Raw genomic sequence first — 22,365 nt, 5'->3', positions numbered from 1 at the left:
ATGTCACTGAGAGGTGGGAACCACTGGACCGTCAAATATTACAATCAAGAATCCCTAGCATCCTCTCCCTATTTCAAGTCTATAAATTTCTTATTTTAAGTTGTGCAGGTTAAAACATATCTGACACTGATTAAGTGGTACTTAGTATTAACTGAAAATTCTGCAAATGCTGCCTGCTGTAATACAACTCTGCATTTAACAGCTATGTATTATTTCACAGGTATCATACGCACTTCTTCCTCCCTGAATCTCTTACTCCAAATCTGAAAGCTAAGAACATACTAGGTATCATGAAGCTTCATTTCTAAATGTCATAAGGGAAGAGAGGTATAGACTTTATGCAGTCATGAAGAATGAATAAAGAGAATGTGGGAAGAATAATTATTTGATGTTTAGAAATAGTTGAAAACAATTCCCATCCATCAATTCCACATACCCTAGGTAAAAATGATAGATATTTTAAATGTTTGATCACAAGCTTCAATATTTATTATTTAATGAGCTATTACTTCATTTTTACACATAATTTCAATCTTTCTTCAAGAAAGTTTCCTATTAAAACAAACAAAAAACCCAAAAAATTAAATGTAATCGCAGAAATATGTTCAGATGCCTGTGACACTGGGAAAAAGTAATTATGTCAGAAAATTACTATATTCTCTGGCCTATGCCAGATACTACTGCACACAGAAGTCAGACTCTGGAGACTTGCAGGTATATGCACATACACACACTTCACTCATCTGGTGTCTTCAAGTTGCAGATTCTTGCTCTCCAAGTCATGAAAGTTGTACAAACTCACAGTAATAACAGGATCAGTATGGCCACCTTTGTCAAGGGGTACCTTCTCCTCACTGCTCAGCTCTGCAGTGTGGGGATTTTTTTGATAGCTATTTCCTTTAAACCTTTTGTTCTTACACAGAAAAAAAACCCTGTGCAAATTTACAGTTGGCATTTCTGCTGCATACTTCCTTATGGCCCATGCATTTATCTCTTTTTGTGTAAGATAAATTTTATGGAGCATCTACTCAGTGTGCAAAGTGTTCAGAATTGATTTTCATAGAGACCCACTCTCCTGTTATTATATTCGCAATTTTACATCATGACAAATAATTGCTATTCAGACATAAATTTTCAGTGCAGAATCAAGGCCAGCATTTTGTAATGTGGTTTTTTGTAGCCCTAACATTAAACCAAATGCAATTGACTTTATGAGAACAGCTGGTAAAAGTTCCCTGTTGCTTTGAGCATAAAATTTTTACTCTGAAATGCCATCCTTCTTCCATTTTTTCCAAAGCCAGTGTTTTTACACCAAAAGAAGTAAATTTGGACATCTTTTTGCCCGAGGTTCAAATTTTTCAAAACTTGATTCTCTGTCACTCACAAGTAAGTACTGTTCATACAGACCAATGATCACCTTGGAGGTTCTTTCAGCCTATAGTCTCAATTTGTTGAAATTTTAGAGAAATTTTATCACAGGTAGTGGCATAAGGCATTAAAAAAAAAAAAAAAAAAAAAAAAGCCCTTTGGGATTACCATGAAAAACAAGACCCTACAAATTGCTGAAAGAGACAGAAAAACAGTCCATATAAAAAAAAAGACCCCTGGTACAGAACAGAATTAACATTCTTTACAGAACTAATTTTACAACAAAAATGGCTCCTATACACAGTACTCAATAACCAGAAATAATCAAGCCCATGAGATGAAGGAAAGATAACCTATGATGTAAACCAGCCAAAGTCCATCATATGAAAAAAAACCAAACCAAACAAAACCAAAACAAAAATAACCAAATAAAAAACACACACACAAATCCAAACACAAAGAAAAAAACCCCCACAACACACCTTTCTAACTTTAGATAGAAAAATAATTCAAAAGATTACCCTAGGAATCTTGGTACCTAAAGAACAAAAACCAAAGCAGTACACAAGCTTGTGCTTCGTATCCAAACACTTTCCTGGACAGAAAGAAGACCTCAGTATATCTTCAGCTAAGATTTATTTAGTTGAAATACCAACCAGGACTTTGATTTAGCAAGGAAAAAGATGTCTGATGCCTCAGAAATTTCTTAAGTCCCCTTGTCTGGTAGCATCTAGCATCTCATTGAAGCACTCAGCACACAGTGAGATAAGTTCTCATAGAAAACCAACAAAAATCAGTGTTTTGTTGCTTCACGAAACAACAAAATTCAAGATTAGGGATTTGTATACCTTTTAAATATATTTTCATATTTTTATTCATATACCTTTTACCATGAATGTCAAGTGAATGCTCACGATTGTTTCCTACCAGGATTTGTATTTACATGTTCTTCTTACATCTTTTCCTAATAAAATGTTTAAAACATAAAAAGCATCTGCTAAGAGGTAAATGTTTATTCTAGATTGCACAAAGATTCTACGTTGCACTTAGATGAGCTTAGACAAAATAAGGGTCCCAAGTCTGTTCCATGACACAACCTCTTTTCAGAATTAGTCTTCTGCACATACTAAGTTGCAATCTTTTAATTTTCTTAATAAATAAACATTTTAAGATTTTTTAAAACAGCCTTCGTTTAAAAAAAAGACTAATTACTCAGACAATATATTGAACATAGCTCCAGCAGTCAATCTAGACTACAAAAGACAGCACAATTAACAACTAAGAAGCCCCCACCACACAGAGCAATATGCAAAGCATATAATATAAGGGCTTTTTTCTTCTTCATCATGGGAAGGACAGTGAATTTGTTTCTATAAATTATATCTGAAACGACAGTTCAGCATTAAAAATCTTAGCAGCAATCCAGGCAGAGTTAAGACCAAAGAAATACCATTTATGAAGCAGCATAAAATTGGGAATAGGTATTTGCACTACAAGTGTGAGAACTCAGACATGCTATTATGTCACATAATGCCACTTAAACTTATGTGACATATAATATTACATTATTTTCAGTGTCACCACAATCTTGGTTATCAGTAATGTAAGGAGATATAAAACTTATTTTGCAGTCTAAACGTTTGATTTAAAGGCTAGGTATACTTTGACTAATTACTTCACAGAAGAGCTAGAACATCAGCAGGGTTTGCTTGGTTTTATTTTGAACTACTAGTAGAAGTACAGCATTTGGTTCTTAAGAGTTCCACCCTTCCGATTCTACCCAGTGCCAAACATTATTCTGCCAGAAAGTGACTGGCAAACAGAATGTGCTTGTGCACACTAGGAAATATCAAGTCCTAATGTAGGGCTTCCAAGGAAAAAAACAAACAAGAAAAAAAAGATGTCACATGGAAGAGCTCAGTTAAACTTTAGTCAGACACATTTAACCTGCATTTAACGTATCTGCACATCAAGTTACCATACAGATATATCTATATGAATTGGGGTAATCATTTATCAGAAAACATTTTATGAATCAAAAATACAATCTTCAGATCTTTACATTTTCTTCTAATTCAGGAAAAAATTAGGTTAACAAAATGCTGTAGGTTAATGACCTTTTTCAGAACAGACACTAAAATGGTACCCCAAGGTGTTATAGAACAGGTCCATCACTTGTGTATGGCAGTATTGTGGACTTAACTGCAAATAGCAGCAGCAGAGTAGCTATTCCCAGTTATGTCATAATCTATTTATTTAAGCTTAGCTATTTGACAATAATGGTTACATTAGCTTCAGAGAGAAAATTGATTCTGTCATATTTCTCCTGTAACACCCAGACAGCAGCAATTCAGAAGTAGGGAGTTCTATATTAAGACCTTAATTTAACTCAAAATCTTCTGTCCAGGTTGGCTGGTGGCAGACACTGAGACTATGACACCTCTGCAAGTAAAGACTGCAATGCTCATTCTTAAGTCATGTTATTAAGCAAAAATGCCAAATTTCTCTTAGAAGTCACTGTCTTACAATTACGATTGCAGAGAAAAAGCTTGATAACACAATCTGTGAAAATATGCAAAACACATTCTGAATGGTTTGACTCTTTTTTCAGTTTGAAATGTTTTGAAGCAGACAATTCTGAATGACAACCTTGGAGCCCATCATTTTTTATATGGTTATTCTTTTTAACTCATTGTACATTTGGCATTGCACTATCCTGACCAGTCTACTGAGTTTTTGTTTTATCAGAAAGGAATACTGTGAGCCTGATTGGAAAACCAGAACCTTGAAATAATTTATGGAATATTAAACTGTCTGTCCACCTGTCTGCTAAAAACACAGAAGAGCAGTAACACGATTCAAGGTCATATAAATCATACAAAATAAAGGCTGTATTATTAAAGAAAAAAATCCTCTAACACTCATACAATCAAACAGGCACTAAAAATTTCAAGAATGACAAGCTATATCCTGGAGGCCACAAATACCAAGTGATATGTTATGTATGATTCAACAGTTCTGCATCAAATTCCACTATTATTCTTCTAACCTCTTCTAACTTACGATTTTTAGTTCTTATGAGTTAATATTCAAAAATTATGAATGGACAATGAAACAAGTAGTCCAAATGCTCAACCACACTCAACAAACGCACAAGAGATAAGTGATTAACATTTGTATTTTAAACAAAGCTTAAAATGGCAAAAAAACAAGGAGCCTCCACATGAGAAGTAAGCTGATCCAAGCTGCACTGTATGCACAGAACTTTCATGATTAGGTGGAAACGGTAAAAGCTGAAGGGCTTATTGTTTCCATGGAAACTTTTTACCTACAGGATCCACCTACAGGAAACAACACAACACAACACATTCATATCCCTTAGAAAATGGAATTTCATAATGTTCTATGAAAGCAGAAGGAGCAGTGCCACACTAATTTCAGAAGAGAAAAATGAAAGCACAGAAAAATACATCTGGAATTAGATCCAAAGTCAGAGCACTGTGAGGTGTCCATCAAATTTAGGTGGACTATAATTTCGATGGACATTGCTCTAATGACTCAAATAACAGCATTTATGGGTGATGGAGGGAGGGGGAAGAAATACAGCTGCAAAACTACTATAAAAAATACGACTATTTTCATGCATTAAATGGTTGCCGACGGATCTTATGAAGAAGACCATCAATGAACCAGCATTCAGTACTTTCACTGTGGCTCAGGAGGGCCAAAGCACACTACCTCCAGACAGCGGCTACAGTGGGGATTCCTCACTAATGAGTCTTGAAACAGATTTCAGGCACAGCATGGGGATAGGCTGAGCTCACAGTGGCACTGCCCTGTGCATGCTGTGACCTCCTCTCCTCACTGGAGGAGACTGCAGCAGCATCAGAGGGTCTTAACAGGCATTCCGGCTTCCCATCAGTAACAGTGTTACAGCCCTGACACAGAGTTCGAGAAAGTCAATTCACATTCCCACCTGTGTCTGGTCTCTTGTATTCAGCTCAAAAGCCTGAAGTGGTCAGAAAACTGGGAGAGTAGTAAAGCTTTCACAACAGTCATGCAATCACTGTCCCATGCAATTCCAGCACCTTTCACTTTCTCACCCAGCACTGCAGACAGTGTCTTTCCAGGCACACAGTCTACAAAGTTACCAACCCCTCTTTGGGCCATGCTGCCTAAGCACAACCATTTCTAGCTGCATCCATCATGTGATATAGTATACTCAGACATCTTGGTCCCTACTCACCAGCATTGCAGGGTTCACTGTCAAAAAGTGAAACATATCTCCAGAATGTATTTCACCAACAAAATGCACTATTTTCACAAGAGTTGTCCAATTAACCATTTGCACTGTAATAACAACTTGCATACCACTGGAAAAGTCAAGAGATCAGAAGCATTTTATTTTTCTCTCAAAGACAGAGTATCTGAAGTAAAGGGAAGGAATATAGTTAATGCAGTAATACTAACACAGTATTTCTGTCTGACCCTTACCTATACTTCATTTTGTTCTTGCACCACGTACTTGACATTTACATCCCATACTGAAATGATGGTTTCTGATTTCTTGCCCAGAACTATAAGGCACAATAAGGGGGTGAAGTGCTAGCTGTATCTTCATTCCCCACACACCAACAAAGCCAGTGCAACAGGCTACCGCAGTAATGGTACAGCACAGAATGGAAAATTCTCCCTTGAAGCATCTGACAGTGTGATTCCTTAAGAAAAATGATGACAGCGTGGGTTTTTCTTTTATTTGGACTGCCACTATAGAACAAATCTCTCTAATAAGACAAACACTTCTTTAAAATCAATAAGACATTACTGTAACTACTTTAAACTTTTCAGCATGACGGTGCTGTAAAATACAGCTGTAATCTCAAATTTATCTAGTGAGTAAACTAAAAGGGTTTCCTTTGGATCACATGTCAATGGATACAGACAATCATCTAATTGTTCCAAGAGACAGTTTTCTTATTATTGACACTAAAATAGTCCCAACCTTCTACATTCACATAATCCTATGACTACATAGCTGGGCACATTTGGCTAATAACTGAGACAAATGAAGGTATAGGTATCATGCTAATGACTGAAAAGTTTCATTCCACAACATGAATACAGTAGAATAACGTATTCTAAACAAGGAAATGCTTCCACTGTCTACACAGACTGTTCCTGCTGCGACAATTTTAAAAGATAGCACTGATGGGGAAATGAAGTCATGAGTCTTGTGTATTCAAAGCCTAGAAGAAGAGTTGAAACATCTACTAATTCTTTAAAGTAGGCTGAGAACCATCCTCTGTCTTCTTATTAAAGTTAAATCATCCCATCCTATAATGTGAAACAGCTGATGTTTAATAACATTAATTAATAACATAGAGCTGATGTTTCTAATAACATTAGAAAGAAAACCAAATTAAATGAAATCTGAAGCCTAATATTTTAAACTCAGAGCCATTTTAGAGTAGCAGAGGGAGAATACAAACACAAGCACAAACTTTCAATTTACTGGAACTGGGAATTCCAGCGAAAAAAGGAATTATGAGAGCTCTCTTCATAAGACTTGTACTTCAGCAGCATCATAAGACATGCACCAGCAGACTGTAAGCATTGGCTACAAACATAAAGAGGTATAAGACTACTGAGATATGGAATCTTAAGCTTCAAATCCTTTATCAGTGAAAAGATCAATTTTAAAATCAATACTTGTATTTGACGTATAGTCAATACACAGAAACTCAAATTGGGAAAATATACTTTTACGGACTTTGCATAAAAAGCCTGACAAAAATACTATGCAGCCTGTAGCCTTTGCATAATCTTATCAGGAAAAGCAGCCTATAAAGAACTGATTTATCCCAAAGCATGCTAATAAAAGCACAGCAAGTAATCTCTTATTTTCTTATGGGTAGCAATGGTTTTTATTCACAGAAATATTAAAAAGGAACAAGGACTCAAAATTATTAGAAAAGAATCTAGCCTGTATTAGGTCACATTTGTCATTTCTCTCACTGTCATGAAATTGCTTTTCATAAGAATCACATGGTAGATCAAAATAATAAAGTTCCCAAACAGGGTCCAGAAGACTTACTGATAAAGAACTTAATTTTCTAAAGCATCTTAAAGATAACTAAGCAAGTCTCAGTCCAATTTACAGCTGTACTTTGGGAGAATTTAAACCACTGAACACAAAAGCAATATATCACCAAAAAAATACATAAAAACTTCACCAGGAAGCAGTGTCTTATAAATGCAGATACAATGGGATTTCCATGTAAACATAGCAGAGAAGTCCAAACCATGGTCATGTCAAGAAAAGGAAAATAACCTCCGTTTTGAGAAATACCAATCCATTGACAATAAACAGGATTAGCGATTTTGTCATAAATTTCATGTGACATCAAGTCCAAAATGAGCTTTAAATTAAAAAAACTATGAAGGGAGAGCAATACATGCCAGAGTACATTAGTAATCGGATTCATATGCTAGAGCTTCCCCTCCCCATTCTCCCATCCCCATATCTCTTGTTGAATAAAAAACTATACTTCCTAAAAAGACTGTAATTATATGACTCTTTTCAAGCATCTGTCTTTGAAAACAAACATCCTTACCCTTCCTGTAGGAAAAAATCCAACTGTATCTATTTATCTATTAAATTATACCTAATTTATACCTAAGAAAATTTGAAATTGTAAGATAATCAGCTACAAAACCAAAACCATCTATCTGGCTTAAGTATAATTTCATCAATATCCCTCAGTTCTAAGACTTTTATTCCTTGTATCACATGCCTTGGTATAAGTGACATTTTTATATATCAGGAGTTATTCTCTTTTAACCCTTTGGTAAAGTGATCAAAGCCACTAACATTTTTAACTACACTAAATATTATGCCTCCTTATCTAAAAAAAAAATAAAATCAAATCAACCAAACAAAAAATAATCACAACAAAAAAACCCAATATATTGCCTGGCTTAATGTTTTAAGGCAATAAAACAACATCAACATGTAAAACCTTTACCTTTTTTTCCTTAATTACAGACATGTTTTAAGTATCAAATATCTCTGTATTTACTTCACAAATACCATGAAAATCATTTAATAGAAATATATAAACACTATTTTCTTTGTATCACACAAGAAGTGTATGCCTTTAAAAGTATTTCATTTATTATTACATCTATTCAAAATTAAGTAAGGAACAAGTGAGATAACATAGGTAAATATAACACAATTCCCACCAAGAGCATTTAGCTACTGCTTCCTCCTTTAAAAAACATGTCAATATCTCCTAAACTATTTACAAGCTTTAAGGTAAACCTTAGCAGAAACTCTAGTCTGGTGTTTAAAACAAATGTTAACAGCTACTCAAAAAATTGAGTTTTCAGTCTCAATTTTGACTTGAAGATCTGCTTACAAAAAAAAAATGCATGCTCTTCACAATAAATGAGCACACATAATTTTGAGCAACACATTCTTTCATTCTTTACTTTTTTTAAGGTACAAACACTAGAGCAAAATCATGAAATTCAAATCTAATTTACCATACTCCCTCCATAAATGTCAAAGTATTTCCCCGGTAACATTTAAAGCCTCCAAAGTTGCAGGTCTCTTGCTTTCTTGCTGCCTTTGAGATGGCAAAAACCTGAAAACACTGCTGAAGAACACACAGAAGTCCAATGTTTCTTTCACAGCACAAAACTGTGCAGACTGCAGAACTCAATTTCATGTCAAAGTACAATACACATTGGAGTGAGGATTCCTTCTTGCATCTTACTACATTGTATGAAGTTCTGTGAAGGAAACTTATAGTCCTCATCACCTCTGCCAGAACAAGGAAATATATTAAGACTACAGAAACACAGTAGGTGTAAGTAAAAAAAACATTTACCAGTAACTTATGAGTAAAGAATCAAAACTAAAAGTAAAGCAGCAATAACATGGCTAAGTTATTACATGTTAATAGTAACTACAGAATATCAAATTTTGTAACATCTTTAGGATATTTGGGTTCGTTTGGGGGCAACAGAGTAGGACTCACCACTATAACAAGCAAGTCATATCACCATATGAATGTGTCCAAAAACCATACTAAAAAGGCCTTTTTTTCTTCTAATGAAAATCTTGCAAGATAACCAACTCGAGACTGACTGATTCTGTCACTGTGGTTTTTATTCAAGTATCTTGTACTCTGAAATTATTACACTCAGATAAACAGAGCTAATTTTTCCTTCTGATGGACAAGAGTTCACTGTACTAATCCTTTTAAAAACAACATGTAAATTTTCCAGTACCACATAGTGAAAACTGGTTAAGCTGACAAGGTGTAGTGTCTATAAATTTAGTTTGGCAGCAAGGAGTATCTTCTCTCCCGTATCATGACATCAATTGTTGGCTTTTACAAACTTACTCGCATCATTCTGAGTATACAACAATAAAGTTTATTTTTCCACAGTAGTCATGGCAGTTTATCCTATGACCCTTGGAAACTCTTGGTTAGCGCTACGTAGTATTTTTGCTTAACCTTCACTCACTTGCCCTGTCCAATTTTCTCACTATATGAAATTTTCTTTCTGTACTTAACACACTTGAGAATAATAATCCATGCTCATACATACACAAGACAATGTAAACAGAGGCTACTTTATGAACATCACTGTGTATGCTCACAAGCAAATAATAAAACTATCAGCCACAGTAGGCATATCATCAACCAATGTTCTTCAGGAATCATATACATTTCTTTCTCCTTTTTTATCACAGTGGAAAAAATCAACTAGAAATTCAACGTAACTGTTTAAATACTATATACATATAAAATAGGAGTCATATATTAATATGGCCCTAGTCTCAAGGCACTGAAGTCTATGTTTTCAAAACTATAACAAGATTTGGAGTCCTGATGACATAATTTGATCTAATTCGCTCTGAACAACAGTTCTATTAGTAAAGTCTTCTGAAAACAGACACCCAAGTGTTTTTCTTTGTCACAGAAACATAATTCTACACTTCACTATAAAGTGATGATATTTCTCAAATATTGAAGAAAGCTGAATCAATTACTGAATAAAAAAAACAAAGCCCACATCATGTTGTGAATCCACTCTATACTCTATACTTCATTTCTGCAACAATCTTTTCCAACTGCATTACTAAAAGAATAAGAAAGATAGCCTGTTCGCTTAAATGTTTGAGGCAAAACAAGTAGCACTAATGACTCTTAAGCTTTTCCAAAATCAGCGAAACAAACTAGCAGAAGATTATACCTGCATATTGAAATGTAGTGCACAGCTGCTGCAACAGATTATTCAACACCTAAGCATTTTCATTGCTTCATTATGGAAAAAACTTACCTCATCTTCAGACCATATTCAAAGAGGCTCTATAGTTAAATCTGATGTAAATTCCATGGTTAGCTACAACTTCTGCTAGTGATTGAGGTAAATCACTCAAAAATTGTAGGAATAGACTGCAGTAAAGTTTTTGCTCCCACAAAGGATACTGCATAGAAAGATTGTCTGTAAAAGCTCCCTCTAGTCATTATCACAGCTCTAGTCCTAATATTGGTCAGATATCCTTCATGGGCACTTGTGGCTCCAAATCAATACCACAATTAATATTCTTAATGATAGACCAATGTTTGGCAATTATCTATAAGTGTGCATAGACACACATTAAAACTTTCATATAAAGCACGTCTATGAGCATCTAAAAATGACAGAAAAGCATTACAGAACGAGTTGCATCATTAAGAATCTCAGTTGTATATGATTAAGTCAGGTAGATTTATGTAATTCACCATGAACCTGGAAATAGTTCACTGCAGCAAGCTCTGCAATCAGGCAGAAGATGAACTCTTCATTAATTTTAATGCTGTTGTATGGACATCATATAAAATTCTTTGGCAGTAATAGAATTTGATATACAATCCTAACAATTGTTATCCTAGCAACTGGAAGACCTTTCAGACATTTCCTTTGTTCGTGTCTTCCTGAACCTGAAGCAGGTTGATGCTCTCAGCTAGAGGCCCATTTAACTACTTTATTTAGCTTCCACCTCAAAAAGTTTGTAATGGAAAGGCAGAGGAAGCAGGTACTTGCAGAAACAATAGCAGTGGATACCATGAACCTAGAAGACCCTCACCAACAGAGATACAAACACTGAGTACCAGCAAGGAAGTTTCCCTTTATGAGGACCATGCTGTGCAGGATTTGCTGAGATAAAAGACCATCTGCATAAGCTTGAGCAATCTCTGTTTAGCCAATAAAGAGGTTGGTTCACTACTCCCACACTACATCCATAAAACAAACCTGAACATCATAATTTACATAAACTGCAGATATTATGTGAAAAACATTAGTCTCTACCAGTCTACAATCTCTATCAATAGCATTAGGGATTTTTATACTGTATAAATTCCAGCCATAAACCTTAAGGGATGAGCAGATATTCAAGCAGTATGATTAGGCTCTTGCCCAGCAGAGAGCAGTTTAGCAATGAGTACCACGTAGTTGAAGTTTCGTTCAAGTTTTTCAGGTTGCTGTTTGGTACTTTTTATATTAATTTTAGATGAGAACTTTCATGAACTTCATTATCCATACCATTTTGATAATTTCTGGTACACAACTTCTACAACATTCAAGAAGAAACTTTGTTTTCCGAGACACTGGAGTCCTGCTGAAATGACGCAAATCAGCCCTCACAGGAAAAAAATCCAGAAAAGTGCATGAGATGATTCTTACAATGCAGAAGCTCCGCACTTCCTCCACCCCCTAAATTAACAACCACACTTATCTGACCCGAGTGAATGTTGCATGTATTCTTCAGTTAACTCCAATGATCAAATTAAAACAAGAATCTCAGAGAGCAATTTTAAGCCAAGTAACATGGTATATTTCCGCTTTTCACGCACCAAGTCTTAATACAGTTTCCACCTGAACCTGCATCTTTAACCAGTCAACAAAAGAATAAAAAAAAAAAGCAAAAGTTTTCCATTTCAGGACAGAAATCTCAAAACATTAGAAACTCTGATGATAATGCTATCAGTAAACAACTGGAGACTACTTCTAGGGAAGGACGCTGCTTATACAGAAGTGCTCAAACAAAAAACAGAATAATCATATTCAGTGAACTTTTTATAGCCAAATGTTAGGAAAAAAAATTATCTCAAATTAAAAAAAACCCAAGACCCAATACTCTTCCACAAACACAGACCTGTTACAAATATCAACCATCTGTTGAACTTAACAATTTCCTGCAAACTATATCACACAAACACAAAGACTCCTTTCGGGGATGCAGTTTGTCACAGTCTCTCAGACAATACTTAAAAGACACCATGTTTGTTTTCCCAATAGTTCCTTATTTTCCATACAGTCAGAGGAAAAGAAAAACATAGAGACAAGAAACATGTCTGTAAAAAGCAGATGTCTATGTCATATACATTTACTGCTACATCTACAAACAGACTACTTATGTTTTGGGATTGGAAGGGATGTCTTTTTTTTTTTGGTCTTGCACAATGCATGTTTAATCTATACATAGCAAAAGAGATTTCAACAGGTAGGTGAAAATACCACTAAAATTACACAGATTTTCTGTATTTTTTGTACTAACCACTAATATAATACAAATCTACAGTTTCTTCTTAACTGAGAGACAACAGGATACAATATTTACTGATGAAACAACACATTTGTATGTTTATGAATCAAAGAAAGTCAGTCAAGGGATAAAAACCTAAATACGGATGCCTCTAAAAAGACTAAGTCATAGAGCTCATGCCTATGTTTCCTATGAATAACACGTGTATTAGAAAGACAAGCTTTAGAATGGTATTTTTGTTGGTTTTAAGCAGAGACAGGAATTTTACTAAAACTACTTTTTCATCCAACTTGTTATAAAGAAACTGCTACTTTACAGCTTATAGGGAACAGTGACTGCCAGTACCAGCAGGCTGCAAGCACTTAAACAAAACTGTTACAACCCCCTAATCCAGTTTCCAACTTCCTTCATTTATTTATTTTGTTTTTAAAATAGGCTCCTTCTTTCTGTAATGCTGACATGATGCTATCACAGAATCTCGCTGCAGTGTGCTAAAGCTGCACCCATGGGTACTGTGCAGTGCTCCAGCACACTGCATCCTGCTGAGCGGCCAAACCTACTGGCTACCAAAGGCAGACTTGTCCTACCGTAGCAAATCAAAACCTTCCTCTTACCTCGACTTCCTTGCTCTTCTCTTTGTTTGTGCCCATTGAACTTCTCCCATTGCTGGCAGTCTCCCGTGCTGGAACTACAGAAATCTGCTGCAGGGGCATTTTTACAGTGCTGCAGGTTGCCAGTACCTGTTTGGATGCCTTATATCTTCACTCCCCCCGAGTAGCCCACCTGTATAATTGTTCATATCCTTTGTTTGCCAAGCTCAGCTCTAAATAAAAAGGGGAAAATATTATTTAAGAAATGGTATAGCATATGCCAGGGTCTTCCATCAAAAGAAAGAGAAAAAAAAAAAAAAGGCAAAGCAGAGAAAATTGCAAACACAAATGAGATGCAGCAAACAAAGAAGTAAGGCACAACAATCCAGAGAGTTTCACATGCTTAGAGTGATGAGTTGCTGCAAGTCTGTGTCCCTGGAGCACCCCCTCACACCACTATCCCCCAAGAGCACTGTGGGAGACAATTCAATTTCTGTGTTACCTAATAACTGTCATGGAAACCAAGGAAACCTGGGTCTCGCAGGCCTTTATTAGCAATCGCTTCCCACTAACGGCACAGGCTCCCACATTTGCAGCAGCTGCCACTTCTGCTTTTGTTTCCCATCCGATTCCACAGGAGTCCACTAAGCACCCCCAGACACTGCCTCGTGCTGACTAGGTACAGCAGCAGAAGGCTGAAAAGCTTAGTGTCCTATTTTGGAGCCAAAATCTCCTCCTTTAAAAGCACAGGATAGCTTGCTGTGTCCTTCATGCGTCTACAATAATCTGCTTAGGTCAAAGGATCTGCCTTGAAGTGAATAGCAGCGGTGAGCAAATGAGGTGTAAAAAGGAAGACAAGACTGGGAGGGATTGCAAATGTGCCTTTCTGAGATTGATAGTAAAACGTTAACCCTTTGCTGGACTTGTCTTTTCCCGAGACATCACGAGAAGCCAGCTCAGCAGGGCAAGCCAAAGGCAGACACACACATGCCTTTATAGTACTCACATGCGCTCTGAGAATGTAATTTATGTGAGCTTCTCCCTCCCAACAGTTTCAGTTCTCTCAGTTAACAAGAAGCAGAACACTCAGAAAAACTGTTTCAGCATCTCCCCCCTCTTAAAGTGCAAAATAATAGAAGAATATCCCAGGTGCTGTATTACAAAAATGGATATGAAGAAAGGAAACTCTTAAAATTTATGCTTCCTTAAAAAATTTATCATTCTTGACAAGTATTAGAAATGCCAGCAAAACTGATTTTGATTAGAAATAGTAAAGAAATTATTACATTAGAAGTCAAATTCTTAGCACTGTATAAATAACAGAGGAATGAAACGGAAAAAAAAAACCACCCAGAGTAAACACCAACAATGTTTTAATACGTCAATTAAAGGAAAAAAAAACATTATCCAAACCTTGATTTAAATAATTTCTAGCTGTACACAGTAGCACTTGGAATTCTAACAAGAAATAATAGCATTATATACAGCCTGGATTCTCTTACAAAGCCATGTGGGGAGGATTTAAAATACTGTTGATTCACTACTCCACTACTTTAGTTATTATTTCTCAGTCTGAGTTAATAGTGCTTACAAGGGACTAGCCTGAGATAAATTGGGATCTGGCTCACGCTGTCATCTCAGTTTTACATCACTGGTCTAAACTAAGGTATATTGACGCGCTGTAATATAAGAGTTTATCAAATGCACTAACAAAGAAACATAATCTGTACTAGGAGTTTACAGATGCTGCAAGACACGTGTATTTCTGCGCATTTTTATATTTATAAAATATATATATATTCCATATATCCATAGCCATGGAATAGATTTACAAAAAATAAAGTCTATTGCCATTTATACAGTCCCCTTAAACATTTTTAGTTGTATTTTACATGCTTACTCCATTTTTCATCTCCTATATTTCAAAATTAGTTTGAATGTAAGTTTAAATAGGTTCCAATGTATACAGGGAGATTTTTCTGAATTTTGAATATAAATAAAGAAAAAAAGACAAGCTCCAACTCTACCCAGACAGTGATAAGTAAAAAATTTATTCCAGAAGTATTCAAAGACAAGAAATGTCATACACCAGGCAGGCAGTCTAACTGCTAATCTTAAATTTGACTATAATGTTCCTTTTCAGTTTAACAGAGAGTTTTAAAGCTACAGAAAAATTCTTTTCCTTCCTCTGAGGAAGAACCAGATTAAGAATTCGTAAGCCTGGCTCTGCTTTGTCATGATAATCACTCACCTCTTTGATAAAAACATTGATAGAAAAGTAGTGGGTTTGTGGTATTAAAATGGAACTTTTCTTTATATATGCTTTCGTGTCTAGTTAAGCTTAAAAAAAACAACCTGCCTTTTGATACTGTGCCAATAAATCATATGAACTTGAGATTTACATTAGAGATTTCTAGGTTAACCAGTAATCTCTTTAATCCCACCTATGTCTGTTTTCGGCAGAATTAAGACCTTAAAGGGTGTGATGTGCTTAGTTGTTTTTAAAATTATGAAGTCTTGTGGTCCCTCTTTTCCCCCCAGAGTGAACCTATAACGTTAATACATATGTAACAAATAAAAAACCTAGTCCAAAACAAGGGTTGTATTCCAAGATTAAGGAGGTCCATGTTCACATTCTGCTTGACTGTTTCACTAATTACATTTCTTCACCATGTGCAGATTTTATATTAATATGCAATTGCCTTCACTGTACATATGCTGGACATGGCTCCTCTTAGTCCGAGTGCTAAAACAAGTGGTAAAAACAACCAAGCCTCATACTACTATATCTAGAAATACAGAGAGTATCACTGCTTCATGATAACAAAGCTATTAGAAAATATGGGATGTACCCAAATGCACACTGTAAAAGTCAGTGGCAGAGGTGAAGCTGGGATCATTTTTCACTAAACTTTTCCATCTTTGGAATGGAAAACTTCTGCTTTTTCAAGTTTACTATGCTAGAATTATAAAATGTAAAACTTTTGCACAGGTGTTAATACACCCATGATCTCAGAACAGCAGTACAACATCAGAGCACATCTTGAAGAAACGATGAAACTATCAATTTCAATTAACAATGTGTTTTTAGCTCCTAGAGTCCCAACATACTTCAAAGTTGGGAAAAAAGTGATTTTATATATACACACGCAACCCTCTTCATTAGAAAATATATCTATTTCCGCTCATTCCCCATGGTGATCAGCCTGTGGTGTTCTATTTAAAGAATGCTAATTTTGGCAAACGTACCACCCAAAGAGCCATAATTTCAGTGCCATGCCTCACCCGAACAACAGCATGACAACTGCACAGTGAAGTATGAAGCTGCCTTGCAAAGCAGCATGATAGGGTTTTAGTCTCAAGAAGATAACAATGACGTAAGAGAACTGGTCACCTGGAGCAGGTGAAAATGAAATTGTCAGAGAAGAGATCTATTGTTGGGTGTGCGTTAGCAACTGATTTACATTTTGAAATATAATTCACAGTTCTTGAAGTAAGTAACTACAGAAGAGAGAAGTTTCACCTCTCCCTCCTCTTGAAACCCTACTAATCCCAACTCAGATAAGCCAAAAGATCCATCTTCGTTTTTAGTCACCCAACACACTCCCTTCAGTACATACTTTGTGAACTGTCAGATCTCCCATCCTTTAAGGTTGGGAGTTTCACAATGTAGGTCTGCTGCCTAGCTGTAGACCACCATGTATGTTTCTGCTCTTGCCAGAAACACATGCAAACTATTCCTTTTACCCATGGCTGTCTTCACCTATTCCATTTACCCATGGTTGTCTCACACTCAGGACACATACATTCCCTGCACAAACCATCCCTGGAAGCATTTCCATAAGAATCTGACAACAAAAAGGGATAAGAACTGTAACCCTATATACACACACAATCACACAATGTTTTTAGTTTAATTTAATAAGGAGCACATTATCTTTTCACCATACCCATTTACACAAGACTATTGCATCAAACTAAGAGAATCTGATCAGCTATGGTCAATGGTTCAACCATGGTGATGCAAGTGTCAATGAGAGAATGAAAAACAGCAATACAACCCCTTTTTTAATACAATTACCAGGAAACAATGTACTAGTGTACTGCCAGTTCACTGGCAGCTTATATATAAGATCTCTGCCTTGTTGCCATCACTTACAGAATCTCAAATTTTTACAAGATTCTTTAATTGAAAAAAACCATAATAAGTTTACCTCCACAAATACCACTGTCAGAAACAGGTAATTCTAATTCTTTTTTGCTCACATAAAATGATGTTTAGATAAGATGTAGTGTACCTATCATATGATATTTCAGCCAAAAGCTATCTTGAATTTAAAAAAAAAATCATTGTGGATATAATACACTTACAAGTTGGTAGCTTGGACTCCACATTATTTGTCAAAAAGATACATTAGCTATGAATACACAATATACAAAAGGCTACAGACATATCATCTATAGTCCTGAGATTTAGGAACGAGTTTCACTGTCCTCAAAAACTAAACAGAAAAGCTACAAACACTGTATATACTATGCTCCTTTTACCATCTAACAGGGATAGTTTGTCTTACAATCACAGTTTAGGTACAAAGAAGAAAGTCTGAACATACAGCAGCTGTGGAAGTAGATCCATACTAGATAATGATCAACAAGGATGAAGGACATCCACTTTAAATTGCAGAAGTTTCTAACACTTAAATTAAAAGTGCAGCTAGCAGTAGTCTAATGTGGACCAAAGAGGACTGATATAAAGCAATCCTCTGGGTTTCCACAGCATCCTGAAGTTACATGACACTAGAACCAAATGAAGTTTTCAGAAAAATGAAAATTCCTTTAGATCTTCTCCCATCCTTTAAGGTTACTACAGTTCAAAGTTAGTCATGGAATTACAGCAAATACGAAAGATATCTTTAGCCAAACACAAATATCCCAAAGCAGTAGATTTCAGATATCTTTTCCTCTGAATGGGAAAACCTGTTGTTCTCTGCCATCTGGACAAGTGTGTCCTAAATGCTGTTCTGCACTGTGGGCTGGCTTCAAATGGAGGAGCCTCAGAAACGCAAGAGTTTTCAGCAGAACTCATATTCAAGTAAATCCTCATCAAAAGCAACATTTAAAAGTTATTTTAAAAACGTGAATAGATTTTGCAGTCTTCGCAAATCAGAATGAATGGCTGTGAGATGTCATATCAGAAGTCACTCTTTAAATAATACACGCAGTTGGTATAAACTTGAATGTTGTCATCATGTTACTAGACCCTCAGTGAGGTTTTGGTGGTTTTTTCCTTTGCCTCCTTCAGCTTTGCAATTGACTGAAGTGCTGAGAAGTATCATGCAATGTAATACAGCATGTTATAGCAGTATAGGTGTATTAAAGGTATTAAGTAATCAACTGAAAATTTCAAACTAATGTCTGGATATTTTTCTGTGTTGCTATTCACAGGATATTGTACATTATTACACATCCTTTCATCAACAGCATTACTAAGCACAGGTCACCTCCTCCATGGAGAAGCTAAAACAGAAGTGAGTGCAAACATGGAAGAATCTATTTGCCACTTGCATATTCTGTGCAGATATATTGCCTAAGTAGAACAGCCTAGAACATTTTCAGAACATCAGAAAAGCCAAGTTCATGTAAGGGTACAAGTCAAAAAGCAAGCTAAAAAATCAAAAACTAATATCTGAGACTGAATTAAACTATCACCAGTACCTCAAATAAAAGTTTAACCAGCCAAAACTTAGATAAAAGTGAGATAAGAAATGAAAGAATGGTGGTAAATTGGATAAAATGTTGCCCTGGGCAGTTAAAACAAATTATCTCCATTATCTCCTAGATAACAGAATTAAAACCAACTGATTTTCACTGCCAAACACAGATTTTCACGGATGCCTCCAATGTAGTGTGTGCACTAAGTTTATTTAAATTAAACCAAGTATACTATTCACTTACCACACTACAGTGTCCCCATGAAATAGGTAACAAGGGAAGACTTGCAAAGTTCTACAAACTGCCAGTAACTTGAACAGCCAATTTAGAATTTTTGTTTACTTGGAGCTTTTTTTGTTTATAAGCAAAAAAAGGCAATGACCAACTTTTAGGCAAAATGGGTAGACTATGTATTTAGTGAACTTATATTACAAAAGAACTGAAATTATCAGTGTCCACTGAAAAAAATATTTATATTGCAGTGACACTTTCCTACTCACTACACAGACAGAAATCCTATGTTCATTCTAATTTGCAGTACTCAACTTGTGTGTATGTCCACAAGAACTAAAAAGTCCTATTACTTCTCTAGTTTAAGTATGATGAACATCTACCTTTGTGATAAACATTAACCTCTCAACCATCAGTTTGCTTACAAACAGTGCTGAACTTCGGCTATATAAAGGCAGTAATATTTCATAAAATTACACTGTATAAAACTATATTCCTGGTTTTGCAGTGGTGGAATTAATCTGCATGCCATGCTGTCTAGTTGCCCATTTCCAACAGCATACAAAATTTAAATGTTGTTGTCCATGTGCCTCTTCAGAATAGAGGGTAAATAAAGATATTGCCACCTAAAATATTACTTCCCAATTTTTTTTCCCATTATTTCCCACTTCTTAATGACATAGATGAAAAAGGTATTTAAACAGCTCTCTATCATAAGGTGGTTAACAGTCTTTATGATAGAAACATGAAAATTTAGCAAGCAGTGGAATCCACCCTCATAGTTTTGGGTTAAACGCTGCAAACCTGAATCCATTAATCTTAAAAGACTTTCAGCGTTGCTTGCTAAGAATGGACTCAACTTCTTGGCCAACCTTCAAAGCTGTCAGTCAACACAGGAGGACTTGGACACAATGCTGGAAGACTTGGTCAAGTCTTCCAGATGAGAGCATTAGAAACAGGATGAAGTTTAATAGGACAAGCAGCAGTTATGGCACTGGTAGAACAGGAAAAAGAAGTCAGGTAGCAGCCAGGAGCACAGACTGATAGTAAGGATCAGCGTATTTCTTTATGAAAGGATGACTGGAAAATGCTAGTTTTTATCAGCTGCAAGAACGTAAACACAGTTCCAGAGTGCACCAAGCAAGATATTTCCAATTCTTCATAGTCCTGAAAAAAGTACACCAATAATTTCCTCAAATACTAGACCTTTTACTTCTCAAATTCTGATCACCAACATCAAGGAGATGCTGAACTTGAAGACAGTGGGAAACTGTTATAAAAGACCTGCGTAAAAGGAAATCATTTGCTAACTCATTTGCTTCTGTTACTAGCCACATATAATTAGACTGGAAGACCAAGATTGTTTATTTTTAATGCAGATATTCAGGTGCACAGTATTATGCTATGAACTGTGCTCTGGATCATTATTTGACAAAGAACAAAGACAGATGCACAATTTGTGATCAAAAAATAAAAGGTCCATCTGTGTGAATACTGAAAGCCTACAAAGATGTTTGCTAAGCATTATTTGTTTTGTGAATGTCAGCTGCCAGGATGTTTAAGGGATAAGAAAAATGCAAGATATTAATTAAAACATGCAAATGAATATTCATTCAAAACCACTTTTTATAAGATATTTCTCCTCAACTTCTTACAGGTGTCTATTGTTGATTATACTGTATTTTTGCCTTTATTTTACATGTCTACCTTATAAGCTTATAAACATTGTTATTTTCATCTGCTGTGACTCCTTTCTCTTCCTTTCCTTCAGAAACACATAAGCAAAATTTTATCTTTGGCTAAATACTCATATTCCAAGAACTATAACTTCTCTATTTTTTTAGTATTCTATTCCGTAACCAGATTTATTGACAATACCTTGAAAAATGCACTCTTCTATATTGAACTGAGTTTTTAACCTTATGTCCAGTTTGCATTGGCTGTTTGGGTTTGAAACTTCTCCCACTGCTTCAGAGAGAGGACAGTTCAATGCTAGTACCATTAAATTACAACAGTATGGAGTTAAAAAGGATTTGTGGAAACTAACATTATAAAGATGGAGAATTCGTTTTAAATTTGCTGGTGGTTTTGACCCGCAAATTGCCCTGGTTTCATAATTTTAAGAAGACTATAAAAAGTGAGATGTATTATGCTTCTCTTTAATGCTATGAAATAACTTAAATGAATTCTGATACCAAGATTCATTTTAACTCATATTACAGTTCATCCACAGGATTAACCCACTTTAAAAACACAAACTTCGCATTCTTGAATCATTTGCTTTACAGAAGCACAGAATGGGTAAGGTTGGAAGGGACTGCAGCAGGTTGACTGGTTCAACCTCCCCGCTCAATCAGGGTCATCCAGTATGGTGCCAGCAATGCCAATGTTGTAGGTTTGATCCCTGTAGGGGACATTCACTTAAGAGTTGGACTCAATGATCCTTGTGGGTCCCTTCCAATTCAGAATATTCTGTGATTCAGACCCTGGAGCACATTGCACAGGATTGCATCCAAACAGTTGTTGAATATCTCCACTGAGGGAGAGTCTACAACCTCTTTGGGCAATCTGTTCTAGTACGTAGTCACCTGCACAGTGAAAAAGTTCTTCCTTGTGTTCAGGTGGAACTTTCTCTGCATCAATTTCTGCCTGTTCCCTCTTGTCCTATTGCTTGCCACCACCAAGAAGAGCCTGGCTCCATCCTCTTGACACCCTTCCCTTGCATACTGATAGACACTGATGAGGTCCCCTCTCAGTTGTCTCTTCTCAAGGCTGAATGAGCCCAGCTACCCCAGCCTTTACTTGTAAGGGAGATGCTCCAGTCCCTTAATCATCTTTGTTACTCTCTGCTGGACC

At 35.9% G+C, this 22,365-nt stretch overlaps 1 protein-coding gene across 7 annotated transcripts in view; it reads right to left on the bottom strand.

Moving 5' to 3' along the window:
* MARCH1 (membrane associated ring-CH-type finger 1) overlaps nucleotides 1-22,365 on the bottom strand; it is a 227,003-nt gene that overhangs the window by 112,473 nt on the left and 92,165 nt on the right. The window contains exons 1-2 of one of the 7 annotated variants that reach the window (XM_027635492.1): nucleotides 14,573-14,588; nucleotides 13,591-13,799 (exon numbers count right to left, since the gene is read on the bottom strand). The exons of 3 other annotated variants lie outside the window; for them this stretch is intronic. In XM_027635492.1, coding sequence (XP_027491293.1) covers nucleotides 13,591-13,689 — 99 coding nt within the window. In that variant the 5' untranslated portion in view covers nucleotides 13,690-13,799; nucleotides 14,573-14,588. Of the gene's footprint in view, nucleotides 1-13,590; nucleotides 13,800-14,068; nucleotides 14,155-14,572; nucleotides 14,589-22,365 lie in introns of those variants that run through there. 3 more of the 7 variants (XM_027635493.1, XM_027635497.1, XM_027635490.1) reach the window with 3 other exon arrangements.

Source organism: Corapipo altera, unplaced genomic scaffold (genome assembly GCF_003945725.1).
Source record: "Corapipo altera isolate COAL_440 unplaced genomic scaffold, ASM394572v1 22b, whole genome shotgun sequence".
NCBI classification, from domain to species: domain Eukaryota; kingdom Metazoa; phylum Chordata; class Aves; order Passeriformes; family Pipridae; genus Corapipo; species Corapipo altera.
This window is presented reverse-complemented; position numbering and strand designations above follow the sequence as displayed.